The 18,288-nt window shown below is 43.3% G+C and overlaps 1 protein-coding gene across 4 annotated transcripts in view; it reads left to right on the top strand.

The window, feature by feature from the left end:
• BANP (BTG3 associated nuclear protein) overlaps window positions 1–18,288 on the top strand; it is a 973,724-nt gene that overhangs the window by 333,271 nt on the left and 622,165 nt on the right. For all 4 annotated transcript variants that reach the window (XM_085637629.1, XM_085637628.1, XM_085637630.1 and 1 more), the window contains one exon: window positions 16,371–16,610. In XM_085637629.1, the coding sequence (XP_085493755.1) occupies window positions 16,371–16,610 (240 nt within the window). The remainder of the gene's footprint in view (window positions 1–16,370; window positions 16,611–18,288) is intronic.

Below are 18,288 nucleotides of genomic sequence, written 5' to 3'. Positions count from 1 at the left end.
CATGGGAACAGTCCAGCCCGAACTGCCAAGCCATGTCTTCCCTGGACCGGAAACAAGCTTCCTAGGACCGGTTTCTGGCATTTCAGCCGTCTTCAGCCAGGCTTGCTTGAATCCAGTGGCAAAGTGAGCAAGGGACTCACGTCTGAGCATACCCTGCCAACTTATGGCAAACAAAGCGGAACAAAAGGGGGTGGTGATGGACGGAGCATCAGAACCAATCAAATACTCACACCCAGTCAACAGATCTGGGTTTGATCCATCACCGTTCTTTAGCCCACTCTGCCACCCCAGTTCAGACATGGCCATATGCAAATCAGTCTGACCCTGTGCCTCATGGGAACAGTCCAGCCCGAACTGCCAAGCATTTCTCACCCCGAGTGGGAAGGGTATGCCCAGACGTGGGTCCCTTGCTCTCCATGCCACTGGAATCAAGCTATCCTGGCTGAAGAGGGGTGAAACCCCGAAACCGGTCCTAGGATGCTTGTTTCCTGTCCAGGGCTTGGCAGTTCGGGCTGGACTTTTCCCATGAGGCACAGGGTCAAGACTGATTTGCATATGGCTGGGTTCAAACTGGAACGGCATGGTGAGCAAAAAAACGATGGATTTAGGCCCAGATCTCTGTACTGGGGTGAATGTATGACATTGTTCTGCATTCTGTCCATCGACTATTTTTTTACAAGCAGCTCTGGGTCACACAGCCAATGGATGCAGTTGGTTCAGATGATGCCAGGGTTTCACAGCCCCGGTGCAGTGGCTCAGGTCGCGCTGCAACTCAGCAGCTTGGACTCAGTGACTCTGGATATGCCACAAATTCACGATTTCTGCTGCGCCTTCCTCCTCCTAGAAGTAACACCTGCAGGGTTGGCAGGCTTCCCTCTCTGAGCAGGCATGCTGGCTTCTAGATGCTTCAGGAAAGGTAATCAGCTCTTGCAGCAAGGGGCGGACTCAGGTAATGTCCCCTTACCTCTCAGAATTTGGCTGTCGGGCAAAAACCAGCTCTCGTTGCACTGCTGTCCTCTGAGTGAGTACTATGCGGAATACTCACTTCTTTGGTCATAGAGAACATGGATCTGGGACATGTGTGTCAATTGGTTCCATTTTATAGAGTCAAAGCAGACCGGAGATGTGCATTCTCTGTATGCCCTTTCAGAACCAGTTTGGGGCGGTGCTGTTTTCAAGTATATTTTATAGACTGCTGTCCAGAGGCATTCATTTGTAAAGTGATATCCTCACAGGAGAGTAGCGTGCAGCCTGTAGCACCCACAACAGAGGCACAACGCTGTGTGAGGTTTCTACACCCATCTTTCATCAACCATACTAAAGAGTAATCAGGGAAAAACAAAAGGCTGGCTTCGTGTAAGGAGCCCCTTTCATCTGAAAAAACAGGATGTAGGTCCCACACATCTCCCCGTGATCTACCACATGGCAATGCTTCAGGAAGACTAAACGACAGCTTCTCCCAAGCAAAAAGCCTAATCGAATTTGTAAGGGATCCTTGTTTCCTCTTTCCCCCACTTTACTCTCCTCTGTCTGGGAAGACAACCTCATCTACATTTTGTCCACAAAGTCAGGCTTTGAATATCCAAAATGGATTCACAGTTCTCCGTAACTGTGTTTCACGCATACACACCATACATGTCCCACACATGCCACATACATACAGAAGGACATGCAGTTGGACTGCTAGTGCTAGAAGCTGGATTAGTGCATAGGAGCAGAACTTTACTAAGTGTACGTCCACTCCCGGTAAACAGATAAAAAGGTCTGGTCGCTGCTATGCATTTACAAAACACAGTACACTGCCAGAACGTGTGTATGTGCTAAACCCATGACAAGGGACACTAGTCATCTGTCTGCACAATGAGGGAACGCTTGGTGTGCCGCTCCTGGTCACAGGACAGGTCCAGGACCACACTCATGTTAAGGGACAGACCATGACCTCTGTGCACACACTAGACTGATGTGAAACAATTGCTATAATAAAAAAACTGGATATGAAATGCATGCATTCGGGCACTCATGGCAGTGGATCACGACTGTATACTATGCAGGGGACATTCCTATCACAATAGCAGTGCTTCGAGCTAGCCCTTGCTTGTATTGTAGGTGGGCATTTTGCGCATGTGGCTGGACGTTATGAAGGGCATAATGTGTATTGCACACAATTTTACTTGGACAATACCAAGATGACAGAGCCAGGCAAGAGGAATAGTTAGTTTGGGCAAAAACGCAAATTGACCAAATGGCCCAACATCAAATCATGGCTCTACTCAAATTCTAAAAATGATTGTAACTAAAAGGAAATTTAGTTTGGTTGAACCATGACCTGAAGTGCTCTGAGGAAGAAGATGGATGAGAAAGTTAGTAAGTTAGTATATGTGGGCAAATGTGAGTAGAACCGGTGAAAGAGGTCCGTAATAAAAGGAAGCAGCACAAGGACGACGATTTACTGTCCCATCCAGGAGGGAGGCGGTGAGGCTGATACCCGAGATGCAACGAGACACATACTATTTTGTGCATGGCAGGCTTAAACACTCATCCTTGCCAGGAAGACCTTGTTGGAGGAAAGGAATAAAAAGTATCAGAACGAGATACAGCTGGATAGAGAGGAAAAAAGGTTACGACGGAGTGGAAAAAAAGTTACCGTATCACAGGGGTTTAGGTAATTTTGTTAAGTTTGAGACATTGTCCATGATACAGAATGCTGCATGTTATCTCATTAAGTGGTCACTGGCTTCAGGCCTTTCTTTGATATCAAGATTGCTCCTGAATCTCTGCGCGTTTTATAGTCCTGGTTTTATCAGTTGCTAATGGTCGCTGTGATAAGTGTGTTGCTCAAGAATTCAGGAAGAACAGTCTCTGCATCTGTGTGGTGTTGTGTGGCCCTGAAGACCAATGTTCGTTGTACCTTCAGGTCTATGTGCGGAACATTGAGGAAAGCGTGGTTAAAGCCTCTATTAAAGCATAAGAACTAGACCGGGGCGGCCATCCTTCTGGAGGGACCAGTGCCCTCACTGGGTCCTTCCAGTGATGCTCTAATCACCGCTCTTCTAAAGGTGTAGACCAATGGAAGGCTGGGACAAAAAAGTCCAGGTTTAATTTGCTCCACAGAAGGATGGGAATATTGATAACTCTGAGGACTCGCGAAATCTAACAGAGTGCACACCCCGACCCCTATAAAACAAGAGGGGTTATGCAACACGAGCCCTTGACTAGTACTCCCTATCCTAGAGTACCTCGCTCTCACAAATAAGTGTTGGTTCTCTCTCCCTTAGGTGGTTATGCATCTTAGGTGAGAATGACCCAATATGCCAGCTAGAAAGTAAACGTTGTGCAGGGAGCCTTCTAATACCTGTCCTTTTACATCACTTCTGCCTGCTTATTTGGCTTAACATTGCAAAGTAAAATGCAGCCTTCGTTGTTATTCCAAAAGCGAAAATAGAGTCTCTGCTCCTTCCCTGCTTCCACTTATAACACCCAGACGGAGTTGTCCAGAGATGCGCTGGACAGCAGTGTGGATCGCTCTTCAGTGGATTCCAGCTCCATGCCGCGACCCAAGGGCGATCCCCGGGGCATGACTAGCAGCAGAAAAATGTGAGTCCTTGACTCAGCCGCTGGCTCTCCGACTCTGGAAAAGATGAGACCAGGCGAGGATCCAGCCCCTCGGAAAAAGACATGTTGATTTGTTGTGATTAATATCCCAGATAAATCACTTGAGTGTTTATAGAAAGACAAACTCCAAGGTGTGTCCCAAAAGCCTGACATGGAAGGTTTTTCCTTTTCAAAATAATGAACAGTAGCCTGCAGAATTTCCTCAAATACATATTTTAAACCAGAAGGATTAGACTAGAAAGGGGGATGATTCATCTTGTGCATAAATTCTGCTCCTCGCCTTTCCGGCAGAGACTGAGGTCATTAGCCACTGCTCATTGCAGCCTCCAGTAAGGTAACACACACTGGACGGACAGGCAGAGTGTGGGCTTCCTGCCTGCGCTCATTACGTTTGTGAAACTAAATAAATGACATTCACAGACATACCAAGGGTCTCCCTTCAGGAATGAAATACACTCATTTTATTTTCATCATCAGGCACAGTTAAAGGAATCGCCCCAGTACAGGAAACACAGCACAGTGTTCCAGCCAGAGGTGAATAATTTCACTCCTGTTTTATAGTAATTCCAATAGTAAAGTGAGTGCAAGAACTCCCTTTGGTACTCCCACTTTCTGGGTTAGAGGGTGGTGTGGGTTGTTCATCTTTGAAGTTTTAATTTTTTTGTTTGTCATTCAGTCCATCATACAGTACTTAGGTTGACCTTGACTCACTGGCCTGCATATTATGTTAATTGGTTTGCGTTTTATTGGAATACTAGCACTCTCCAGATCCTTATACTCATTCCGTGCCATATATAATCAAACTCGTTACCTGGAGCGTAGTTTGGTACTAGCATATCTGGAGAGTCACATAGCCGAGGTGGCTTTTATCAAAGAAACACATGTGGCCACCGGCAAGGCCCATTTCTTTGCAGATACATGTGGTCCAAGTAACTACTTCACGTCTTATAGTACGTACTCAATACCAATTAGAAGATCACTTCCCTACCCTGTAGACTTTTCCCATGTTGACCCCTACACTATAGACTTTTTCCCATGTCTACCCGATAAGGCGTATTTATCTCACTGGGTCAGTCTGTGGTTCACCAATCAAGCTCATCAACTCCTATGTCCCAAACATAAATTCCCCAGAATGTTTCAAAAACAGCCTAACACTATTACGTTCGAACATTATTTGAGGTGGTGACTTTAATCTTGGCTTAGACTTCCTCCTTGATTCCACCAACCACCATAGAATGGGCAACTCTAATGCAGTTCGTAAACTTAAAAATTACTTGCCTCTAACGGCTTGATAGTATAGGAGGCATTAAAAGTTTACATACAAGGGATTGCAACCGCTAAACAGTCCGATAACTTTAAATTTTGTAGGGCGCAACTCCAGTTTCTGGAAACCAAGTTGACTGTTTCGCAACAACAGTATAACTCTTCCCGTGACTTGCAGTTATAGGTAAGTAACTTATTTTCTTATTGACTAGTTGCTTGCTCAGTACAGATCTCAGTACAGAACTTGGATATATGGAGAGTGAGAAAAACCTAGTAGATATGCTGGCTTGGCTCCTGAGAGGGGCCTGACCTATGGCAGTTGTATCTTCTTTATGCATGCCCCCAGGGGACCCCATAGTCGGTGTGGGGGTGATTCTGAACACTTTACATGCCTTTTAAAAAGACCGGAAACTGTCAAATCCCAATGATCAAATGAAGACTTTTTTTAATAGCGAATAATGCCCTTGCTTCGGTTGAGGATGGTGTGTGTCAGTTTCATCTAATGTCAATAATGGTATTCAAAATACAACAGGCCGTAGATGGCTTTCCTGGTGGCAAGCTTTGGATTGTATAAGTTTAAAGACCTACTTACCGCATGATTCCTTGAGCTTTACATTGCAGCTTTGGAGTCCCCACTTCGAGAAACTTCTAATTTCTATCATTGAAAAGCTGGGAAAAGAACCCAGAGATGCTGGCACCTATGGACCTCTCTCTTTCCTAAACCTGGATCCCAAAATTCTAGGGCCAATTCTTGCTAATAAATTAAATCCATTATTGTTCAAACGTGTCCTTCCTGATCAATCCGGTTTTATACTAAGCAGGGCTACTTTCAGCAGTCCTCAAACAGATAACACAACAGCTACAGTCCTAATATCAATGATCCATCATTTAAATAGGAGCCTAAGGCACTCAATCTTTCTTGATGCCGGGAAAGCCTTTGATTTGATGGAGTGGCTTTTTCTTTTTAGAGTCGCTGGAGGTAGGCAGGTGTATGCGGCATTATTATCCAGTATTGGATTTTTCCTAGCTTCACATGCTTGAATCATTACCTGTCGTCGAAGTGGGAGCCCACAGTACTATAGTAAAGCAGTATGTATAACTATCATAGGCTATAATGGCACTAGGCCATCAGTTTAATAGCCTATCTAGAACACTCACAAGAGAGCCGGAGTCCCTCAGATTTTCACCGCACGTCGTGTGTGAGCAAAGTCTCCCTGAGCTCAGATCAGTTTTTTCTTCATTCAAGATATTTAAAGTTATTTCTACTATTAAAATGTCTGACAGAAAAAAGGCCTTTTCTGTCCCTGCAAGACCTGTGGGAAGAAAAGGTTACATGTGGATAACCCACATAAGGATTACCTTTACTGCCTCTACCCCCAACACAAGGTAAAAAAGTGCAAAATTTATCACACCTTTTTTCTCACAAAACATTGAAGGACAGGGAGTGGAGGCTTCTCTCATAGCTTTAAAAACTCAGAAAACATCTTCTGAGGAAGACTGTGATACCTCTTCTAGGTCTCACAAATAGAGCTAGGTCCCATGAAGGGACGTCTAAGGTGAGCAGGAAATCCCTGAAGACTTTCCATCAGGCTAAGGTCTCTAAATAAAAGGACAAGCAAAAGCAATTCTTCTCAAAGACCGCCTTATCTACACCACCTGCTCCTTCTACCAAGGATAGGGATCACTCTCATGCCTCCTCCTCAGACCCGTCGACGACGAGGCGCAAATCATCTCTCCAAACTGCATCAACAGTACCATCACCGTCAACAGCAAGATTGTCAACGACCACTGTCACAACTGGCTCGTCGTCGAGACCGTCGATGGCTAAAACTAGGACAACAGCCTTCATGGACACTACCTTCTCATTGGCAAAAGTTGCAGCATCAACGAAGATCCTGTCAACGATGACCCCTTCAACGATGACCCCGTCGACGATGACTCCGTTGACAATGGTCCCATCACCGGCAGTCCCGTCGACGACGATTCCAGCTACAAGGAGCACAGTATCTACAAAGGTATCTAAACACAATACTTACATCGCTCTGATGGCGTTGATGCCACTGTCGAGGAGAATAAAAATTACAAAGATAGCAAAGACCTTCTTACGTCCGGCGGTTACTTTGCCCAGCAAAGTCTCACATCTGCCTCCAAACCCTTTACTGGACTTGAAGGAGTTCGATGAGGACGGCCCTTTCAGACCTGCTCACAGCCCTTTGGAACTTTGGGCGAAGTTCCAGGAAGAGGACGATGACTTTGAGGGGGAAACACAGTATTACCAAGCCTATTATCCTCCTCATACTCAGAGACATTTTGAGCACTTCAGATATTATACTGATCCTCCACCCAGACAGGATGATGTGCAAGTGCCTAGATCCTTGGTTCAGGATCTCCAAGCTATGCTGACTGACTACAGGAAACAATTTTCTCAACCTTCTGAGGAATACCCAAAAGGCACCGCCACAACCTGTTCCCCCCCCCCATTACACCAGCGCTGATCCCTCCACCAGCTACTCCTAGAAGGACACCTCTTCCCATATAGCATCACCACCGAAGAGATGATCGATCGTCGTCTGATGACGACAGAGAGGAAGATAGATATATAGATATATATATATATATAGCAATCTCCTCACACAAAAAGCAAGGGATGACGACTCCGTGTACTGGCCATAAATCAATTTATTTTAGACAGCTGATAAGACGCGTTTCGCCTGTCCAGCAGGGTTGTTCACCATGTATACATATATATATTCCAGCTGCAGGGCACATAAATTACCAGCACTCACGGGAGCAAAAAAACCCAAACTTTATTGGGTTCGATGTACGCTAAGACGCGTTTCGGCTACAGCCTTTATCAATAGTGGCGAGCACCGAGTAACGGCTGTTTTAAATAATTCCATTAATAAACATCAAAAGGGGACACCGGACAGCTGTCTGTCCAATGGTGTCGGCCATCTTAAAGCATGTGAGAAAACAGGCATTATTGCATTCATAACATACGGCCACAAAATATCGCCCTGAATGGGCAAATACATCTTAAGACCTAATTATTTTGCAGTGATCTGCATACAGCATAGTCTCCATTATAAATTCATGTGACCTCTGTTCATCAGTACAATACTTTATCGTCCTCTATGGACAGAAATCGTCAGGTGCAAAATTCACAATTTTCATTATGTCACCCTGGATGGGTTATTATCAGCTACATTTGAACCTGATGTGCCTTCAGATCCTTGCAGTTTATTTTGTATTCTTAGGTGCCACAATAGATTCCCAAATTTCATCAAATCAAAACACTTATTCTCAAGACAAATATTACAGGTGAATTGCCATTTCCTCCCCACTATTTAGACCCCATGGCATTTTTTTGGGTTGTCAATAATGTACCTGGACTCTAGTCTACACAGTTGTAGCTGTCTGTCACCTCCCTTAATATTAAGGGCAACATGGTCCATGCAAAAGAACTTCAACAGATCCCTGTTGCTTTTGTGATGCGTCTCAAAGTGTCTTGCCACAGGGTACGTAGCGGTACAAAAGGGGGTGGTGATGGACGGAGCATCAGAACCAATCAACCACCAGGCCTAGTCAACAGATCTGGGTTTGATCCATCACCGTTCTTTAGCCCACTCTGCCACCCCAGTTCAGACATGGCCATATGCAAATCAGTCTGACCCTGTGCCTCATGGGAACAGTCCAGCCCGAACTGCCAAGCCATGCCTTCCCTGGACCGGAAACAAGCTTCCTAGGACCGGTTTCTGGCATTTCAGCCGTCTTCAGCCAGGTTTGCTTGAATCCAGTGGCAAAGTGAGCAAGGGACTCAACGTCTGAGCATACCCTGCCAACTTATGGCGAACAAAGCGGTACAAAAGAGGGTGGTGATGGACGGAGCATCAGAACCAATCAAACACTCACGCCCAGTCAACAGATCTGGGTTTGATCCATCACCGTTCTTTAGCCCACTCTGCCACCCCAGTTCAGACATGGCCATATGCAAATCAGTCTGACCCTGTGCCTCATGGGAACAGTCCAGCCCGAACTGCCAAGCCATGCCTTCCCTGGACCGGAAACAAGCTTCCTAGGACCGGTTTCTGGCATTTCAGCGGTGATGGATCAAACCCAGATCTGTTGACTGGGTGTGAGTGTTTGATTGGTTCTGATGCTCCGTCCATCACCACCCCCTTTTGTACCACAGGGTACGTAGCGTCCCTGTTGGCAATAGCTCTGAGGTGTTCTAAGATGCGCACCTTGGTTTGATGTATGGTGCTGCCAATACACCTCAAGCCACACGGACATACCAGACAGTGTACCGTGTGGTTAGTATTGCAATTCATGAACTTCATGATTCTCTCAGGTGTCTCAAAACCAGGTACACTGTAAGAAAGGACTTTGTGACAATTTCTACACCCCTTACATTACCCACAGGGAAAGAAGTTAGATATTTTACCAAAGGTGGCTGGTCTGCTGTCAGAGGGACAATGATTCTGCACTAGATGGTCTCTTAAAGTCCTAGTTCTCTTAAATGACGGAAGTGGTGCCCTAGGTAAATCCTCACCTATTATAGAATCGGATTTCAAAATGTACCAGTTCTTCCTTAGCACATTTCTAATATCGTTGGCATCACTAGAGTAGGCTATGATCATACTCAAGTTATTGTGGGCTGTCTCTTCCTCGCTACTGCCACTAGCTCTGAGTTCTCATTGACCAACTCCCATCTCGATTTTGTGTCTACCTTCCTTTTTGCTTTTAGGAGTGTGTCTCAATAATACCCCCTCACCGCAAATCTCTCCATGCTATCCTTTGCTGCCGCCTGGAAATCGTAATCCCTTGTGCAATTTCTCTTGATCCGTAATAGTTCGCCATACGATATGCTGGTTTTTATCTTCTCAGAATGGCAACTGCTCGAATGCAGCAGAGAATTCCCAGCAGTTGATTTGTTTGCAAAGATGTGCACAGTCTACCATCTGCTGTGAATACTGTCAAGTCCAGAAAAGTCACAGATGTTCAGCTTATCTCACCTGAGAATCTAAGGTTCAAGTCATTATCATTGAGCACTGTCAGATATTCATTAGCTGATTGTACCGAGCCCCTATAAATGATGAAAAGATCGTCAATGTAACTGCTCCAACTAATCACTTTGCAGGTCCATTCATCATTGGCCTTTGCCCAAGCCACCCGCTTCTCCAACCAGCCTACAAAAAGGTTTGCATAGCTAGGGACGAAGCAGGTGCCCATGGCCGCACTGAGTGTCTGTCTAAATAATTGCTCCTGGAATAGGAAAATATTATAACTGAGACAAAAGTCAACAAATTCCAACAGCATCTTATTGTGCACAATACATTTAATGGAACGTTCTCCCAGGAAGTGGTACACGGCCTCGAGACCTTTCTTATGTTCGATGCTCGTATAGAGACTTGAAATATCTAATGTAATCATTACAAAGTGTGTCTCCCAGACGACAGCCTCAATCCGTCTCAAAAAGTCTTTAGTATCCTTGACGTAAGAGACCAGTTGGATCACAAACTCAAAACAGGAAATAATCTGTAAACCTGGACATATTCTTTGTTAAACTGCCCAGGGACGACACAATAGGGCGACCAGGAGGACATACCTTATCTTTATGTATCTACAGGAGGTTATAAAAGGTTGGAAGACGGGAGTGTTAACATTCAAAAAAAGGCATAATCCTCCTTCTCCAACATGCCTTTATGATACCATTTGTTGAGAAGTGTACGGTAGGTCCCTACACTGCTCTCATACTCCTTTCTTCCAATCTTCTCATAGCTCAGAGTATCTTTACGTTGTTTCAGAGCTTCACTTCTGTAGTATTCTGTCGTTAGCAACACTACATTGCCCGCCTTGTCTGAAGGCTTACAAACGATCGTCCGAACTTCCTGTAGACTCTTTATTGATTTCCTCAGTTCCTCCGTAATATTGTTTTTAATTCTCCTCCTGTTGTTAACAGTTCGTAGTTTGTTCAGTTCCTTAATAACTGCGTCCGTGAACACATCAATGGCATCGGTGAGTGTCTGCGGAATACATTTTTATGGAGGTTTAAAAGGACTGTCTGGACTGCTTTGGGTAATTCCCATCTGACCCATTCTATTTCTCCCTGTTGGGATCCGTTCTCTGGGATTTCCTTCATTTTGTAAATCCTCCAAGACTGCCAGTGTCTCCAGATCATTCACTGTTAAATCCATATCAGTGTCTGTGATGTTCACTTGTCTCCCCTTGCGTCCTGTGTTTTGTAGTTTAAAATATTTGTACAGTTTGATCTTCCTTGAAAACTTAAATAGGTCTAGCCTTATCCGAGTATATTCTGACCTCTTAGATGGACAGAAAGTGAGTATTTTACATTTTGGTGACTTTGCAGGCTTGCGCATTAATTGTGACAAGTCCGAAATATTTCCCCTTACTGATTACACTGCCCCTTTCTCCTTAAATTTCCCATTGACATGGAGCTGTGACATGGTTTGCAATCTTGGCAGACAGATTACTAAATTTCCTGTACCAGTCCGTCAAGATAATTATGACCCAGTGCTGAATGAGCTGGAGGCATGGATTGAGCAATGGATCGCTCTCCCATTGTCCTTAGCGGGCCATGTGGCACTTAATAAGGTGATAATTCTCCCAACATTTTTATGTTTATTCATAATAACTACCCCACCTGTAGAAAAATGTTCTTCTGATTCCGAACCATGCTAATACGACTTATCTTGGGTGGCAAGATTACACAGGTGAGTTTGAGAGGCTCATGCGGGCCCGTAAAAGTGACCCAGAATGTTATTTCCTTTCATGACAAATGTGCTACACCATATACTGGATTAACCCCAAATGCCCCGCCCCATCTCCCAATTGAAAGCTACCAGCTTGAAGACTGGACACAACTCTAGCTGCAAGACAGCTCGACCTGGTAGATCTATTGAATCAGTACGCTGAACGCACTGAGCTATGTAGGCACTAGTGAGGAAAACAGACTTTCAACCGTCTATTCACTGGCAATTTCTGTCTTTGATAAGCCTTACAATATGGGCCACATTCTCCGGTTGGGTGTCACTAGCGTGGGCCAGTTGTTCGAAAAAGAAAATCTTTTACCCTGAAGCACTTCAGGGCATTGGGTGAGACTATGTGCTCAATATTTTTAATCTAGACTTCAGTATTCTTTTGCAATCCATTGGACAACTTCCAGCGGAAGCCACAAGGATTCACTCATTTCAAACGGATGTAATTTCTACTAGTATTGAGCGAGGTTTCTCAGTTATATAAGTTTACACCCCCGCATCCCTCCACCCTGCAGACACTCTTAAAGAGCCTGAGGACCCTTCTCTCCAACAAGATCTGGGGCCACTACTTTGAACAGATAAAACGTGTCTTCATTAACCACAGGCATAGACTAATTTACTTAAACTTCATTAATAGATTATACTTAAACCTCAATTCATTTGCATCAGATACACTAGACTTGGCCCTCTGAATGTGCCCCATGTTCCAAAGAGCCGGCCGATTTGATACACCTGACATGGAACTGTGTCCTGATGGCATTCTGAGCTGAAGTTGGTGGCACAATTGGTGAAATAATAAATGCACAATGCCATGTGCTCCGCTGCCTATGTTCCTGGATTATGTTCAAGATTGTCCCCGCCCCAAAAGATGATTAGTGGACCTGCTGCTGCTCCAACCCCGGCGTTGGTTGAGCAGGGAATGTTATGTTATGTTAAAAGTGATTTGTAGAGCTCATGTTCACCAGGCGGTTTCTTGGCGCTGAGGGAGGGCGGCAGTTGTATAAGAGTGAATGAGTCTTCAATTGTACACCTGGGTAAATAGACAGGTCTTAAATTACTTTCTAAACTCGGTGTAGGAAACGGCGGTGCGCAGATTAGAGGGGAGGGTATTCCAGAATTGGGGGGCCAAGATCGTATATCAAGACCTCCATGTTTCTTTCGTTTGAAGCTGTGGGAAACCAACTGATTTTTATTTGAAGAACGTAGGTCATGACCTGGAATGTACCTCTGTGTTTTGGAAGCGATGAAGGTGGGCCCGCGTCCTGAGAGGGCTTTATGGATGGTACAGCCCAGTTTAAACAGGCAGCGTTGAGGTAAAGGAAGCCAGTGGAGGCTTTTCAACAGTGGACTCACATGTCGGTGCTTGGGCTGACCGAAGATAATTCTAGCTGCCTGATTTTTACCCAGTTGTAACCGATGCAACTGGTAGGCCGGTATGACAGTATACAGGGAGTTAGCGTAGTCAATACGCGAGATGACCAAGGCAAGAACCACTTGGGTCAGAGCTGCGGTGGAAAGGAATCTGCTGATTTTCCGAATTCTTCGGAGATGGAAAAAGCACGCAGAGACCACTGGGCTGATTTGGGCCTGGTTTGGGAACATGGTTGAAGAATCCCATTCCCAAACAACAAGATTGGTTAAAAGAAGTAATATTCTGTAACGAAGAGGCAGAAATGTATGCATCTCTGAAAATTCTGAAAATGAGGCCTAGACATATATGGGGACTTTACCCGGAATTCATATTGCAGCTTACGATGACAGATGAGCTGTTCACTGCACCATCCTTGGATATGCCACCCCACCGAGTCATAGCTAAGTCTATTAACCTCCTTTGACCCGCAGACAACTACGCAACCACACCTCCAGATTGTCATGTATGTTTGCTTAATGTACAATTGCTATACCAATGTTTTCTCACTTCTTACATTTATTTTTTCTTGTTTTTAGATGAAATGTTTTTCTAAGTATAATTATACATTTTTTGGTATCTGGTCGGCCTGTAGTCATTTGCCCTGATTAGAGTATTGAAAGATCTGTTGTAACATTATCAAATGGATTAAGTTCAATACAAAGATTTAAAAATAAATTGGTAGAATTTGTATTTCAAGACCTTCATAAGTTCTCAAACTTCACTTTCTGAAGTGTGGAAGGAATTTACATCTGTTATCTAGTTTTCGAAAACTTTTTTCCCAAAAAGAACTATCATTTAACCACCTGCATCTTAATAATATTACAAGGAAGCAGGTTTGAATGCTTGAATGGTTTTGTAGTCTGGAGTGAGGATGGAGACCACAAGTGGTCATAAAAGGATGAGTGGAAGTTTGCACTTCATGTTCGATAAATTAACTTTTTATGCACCACAATCAGAGTTTCCAATGTCAGTTACTCTATAACATGACAGACATTGCCTTGTTAGAGGGAAATGGAAGGACACTTGAGTTGAAACAAGTGTATAACATATGCGTTGTCCCTGATAAAATGCATTGGTGTAGCCAACAATATAAATTAGAACAGTATTTTTGTTTTATTGTTGGGTCGTATGTAAATAGAGTAAAATTACATGGATAGGAGGTGATGTCTTTCTTCAGTCTCTAAGCATGTATTGGGTAAAATAGCACGTCCTATGTATCCTGAGGCGTTAACTTTCACATCATTATCCTGAACTGACCTATTACGTTCAGATTTTTAAAACTGCATCCATTGATATTGGGACACCTGCAAGAAAATGCTGCTGCTCCTGTTTATATACCAGGGGCTCATAATACTGTAGCCAGAATTTCTCACTGAGCTATATATATTGAAATGCCATTGAAATTATGACATACAAATATTTTTAATTGCTAATTTGCAATCTTAGTTTTCTTAGCCTACTAGATTTCAATAAACATGAATAATGAATCAGATACATATTGAGGAAAATCAACAATTACCCACTATTTTGCACAGATGTTTTAAATTTGATTAGCCATTTGTTTCTTGTTTCATCAGAGGTATCCCAGATAAACCAAAAGTTTATCCACAATTGTACTGAAAATCTAAAGAATTGATTGGAATTGTTTTCAACATTTTAACCATCTTTTTATTGTATGTAGTCTTGATTTATTGTATAGATTGTCTGGATTTAAAAGATAACCCCCCCAAAAAGATACTTCATTTACGTTATTTCACCGTATACATTTTTTAATGAATGCTGTCTTTCTAAGACCAGCAAAATTAGAGTTTTTTTACTCCTTTCTTTGCCATTTGTCATAGTTTTATAGTTTTTATAGCGCTCTTTCTTATGTGCTTTAAACTGTTTCTTTATAAATTTATGGAGCTGAAAGATTAAACGTGATTTTTCACTTGATATAATAATCATTCATTCTTTAACAGGCACTTTTGCATTACACAAAATTCTGCTTTGTAAGAACACATTATCACGACACCTTGAACATACAGTGCAACGTCTGAACATACGATGTGCAAATGTGAATGTGCAGCTATCTATAGAACATAAACAATGGTGGCCTGACTAAGGTCTCAGCTTGGAGCAAGGATGCTTTTTGTTATAAATAAACAAGCATTACCAGGCCTTAGGCAGAAGAGCACTTGCTGTATTTGCGAGGTCAATACACGCTGAAACCTCAGCTTAGCTGCTTGCTGATCCCTTTGCAAGGAGGGATGTCAAACCTCTGGCCAAGACAGGGGCCTACTTACTTTCCCTTCAGGTAATGGGGGTTGGATCATCCAATAGGGGATACTTGGCAGAACGCACACACACCTCCTAGAAACTTAGGTTATGGGATGCATAGTAGGAGTATTCTATCTAGCAGGGCCGGACTGTGAACCAAAACCGGCCCTGGGAAAGTGCTCGGCCTGCCCCCGGGGACTTTGGGGTGCGGCCGAGCTGTTTGCAACGGCCGGTTTCGGCCAATTTCGTTACAGCGGCCGATATTGCAGCTACGCTGCAAAAATGGCCCTGTGACAAAATAGGCCCCCAGGGGCCCAAAACCGGCCCCCAACCCTGACGGCCCACCAGGGGAATTCCCGGTGCCCGCTACGGGCAGTCCGACCCTGCTATCTAGATAGTGTTTTATTTGCTCGCTATATATACATTGTTTAGCAAGATGGTGGAACTGTTGATTCTGCTCACTGTCCTGATCTTGCTAATTACTCTTTTTTTGCTTCTTTCTAATGATCATTGCAGCCCATATATTTTATTTGAGAAGCACAATTGTTCAATAAATATTGAACACGCCCCTCTGTGTATTCTTTGTATACTTCTCCGAGAGAGAGAACGATTGACTGAGCGAAAGGGTTCTAGATCTGCTACCACGATTCCTTGGGAGACAGGGTCGACATGTTCTGTGGTTGCCCTAGCAATTTGCTATATGTCTAGGTTTAGGTGAGCTTATGGTGGCACTGTGAGCTAGCTGGCCTATTGGACAACATCTCCTGAGGGGGTGCACAGAATCACTCTGGCACATCCTAAAGTTTATGTTGCCTTACAAACTAGGTACCTACTGGAAAGTGGAAACTACACAACACTAGTATACACATTAGATCACACTTGCCCTTCAAACGTGCAGGAATGCTGATGGCCTAAGATTAAAGTACATAAGGGGATATAAAGTTGACTACAGTTTCACCTTCTACTGAAGTTTTTTGTGCTATCTGAAAGCACAGTAATACAAATCAACATGCTGTTGTATTGCTAACCTGCTTTCTTTGTTTCAGAGGACTACCCCAGTGGGACATGGCTTGGTGATGAAAACAACCCCGAGATGCGAGTTCGCTGCCCCATCAGTTCAGCGGACATGCTACACATAAGCACCAACTGTCGGACTGCCGAGAAAATGGCTTTAACGCTCCTAGATTACATCTTCCATCGCGAAGTTCAGGCCGTCTCCAATTTGTCAGGACAAGGGAAGCATGGCAAGAAGCAGCTAGACCCGCTTATGATCTATGGAGTGAGATGTAAGTGCTTCTGTTACTGAATTGGGATTTAATAATTTGAAACATCTATGACATTTGAATGAGTTTAGCTCAAAGATTTAAATAAATACGAAATATCCCTACTGTTTCAAATATATTTATTACACATACAACATAGTTTGCATAGATTTAACTATATTGAGTGACATAGTATTAAAAAATAATACAAGGTAAAAGGAGATAAATAAGGAAGCTCATTTATGTGAGTTCTTCCTAACTGCCATTGTGAACATGCACAAAATGCTTATATTGTTTTGCACATATATAACACTGGTATTCTATGCACTCGTCTCAAACCAGAATTTGTCTTTTGTTTGGCACTTCGGTATCATCGCATGGAGTCCTAAGTGTTTTCTCATATAGTGCATCTTTTTTTGTGTGTTTGTAACCCAAAGTTATATCACTTCATATTATCATTTGTTGTACTTTAAAGCAACCTTTATTTTGGTTGAGTTGCAAATTGTTGTGTTCTCATTAGTCAAACAAGCCTAAGGATACATTTGAGTCTGATTGGACATACCTGATCCCTGTTTTGGGAAGACACATAATCGGGAACGTCTGCCAGCTGATGACAAACCCATTAGCTTCACAGGATACATGGTGCGTCATCACGCATGGTTTCTGATGGGCTGTATTTAAATTCCAGTTACCCCTGACGAAGGGCGCATTGCCCGAAATCATTGGGTGGATATCGTATCGGGTTGCTCAAATTGAAATATGAAATATGAGTTACCAAGCTGTTGGAAAAAGCCCGGATGGGCATTCTGGGAGCATTAAAAGGTTTTACAAATCATATTGCCTCTGTTTGTATTTTCAATTGAAGAGATACATACATGGATTATAATGAAGATTTATAAGGTTACTGGATTGTTTACTGAGTGAATTGAGCATATGCAGTGCGGCTTGAAATTGGTGCATGACGACGCACCGTGTAGCCTGTGATTTTCATTTCGTTCTAATGGGACAGAGCACTGTTTGAGCATGCACGCAAAGACTTGCCTGGAGCTTCATAAAAAATGTTTCTACATGGTTGAAATTAGAAGGGAAGGAGTGCGGACTACCTATATTTTGTTCATGTTTAAACCCATTAGCTTGGCATTTAACAAAGAAGGCAATTGTTAAGTAGCAATGGTATTCCATAGTTGAGTAAGTCATGGACTAGACTTTCATCATTTCTTTGTCGCACAAAGACTATCTTACAGATCAAGAGCTTGGAGGAGATATTGGTGATTAGCATTTAAACTGAGAACCTTAACAAGGAATCAAAGAGGACTTGAGCTGGATCTTTATGAAATGTACTCTCTTTTATGCTACACATTTTTTTGGTTCTTCTGTTCTTTAAAGTATCCATTCGGGGCAGTTGTGCCAGTTCTGTAGGAATGCTTCATCTCCTTTGCATTCCTTCCGGAAGGGATCAGATTGTTTTATTTTTTGTTGTTGTAGCTAATCTGTTGGCAGATTCAAATGATGTATAATTTAATAAGCTATTTCTCTGTTCAGAGAGCATTTTGAAGAGGCAGCAGCATTGACCCAGGCTTCCCATCACATTATGTTATTACATTTCTTGTTGAAGGTTTTGGACCTAGGCTTAGCACAAAGAACATAGAAGGAAGGAAAGAGAAAAGAGGGGGTTATGGGGACCAATGGCAAGAGATTGATA

Source organism: Triturus cristatus, chromosome 12 (genome assembly GCF_964204655.1).
Source record: "Triturus cristatus chromosome 12, aTriCri1.1, whole genome shotgun sequence".
NCBI lineage: Eukaryota > Metazoa > Chordata > Amphibia > Caudata > Salamandridae > Triturus > Triturus cristatus.
Note: the sequence above shows the minus strand (reverse complement) of the source record. Positions and strands in the feature narration are given on the sequence as shown.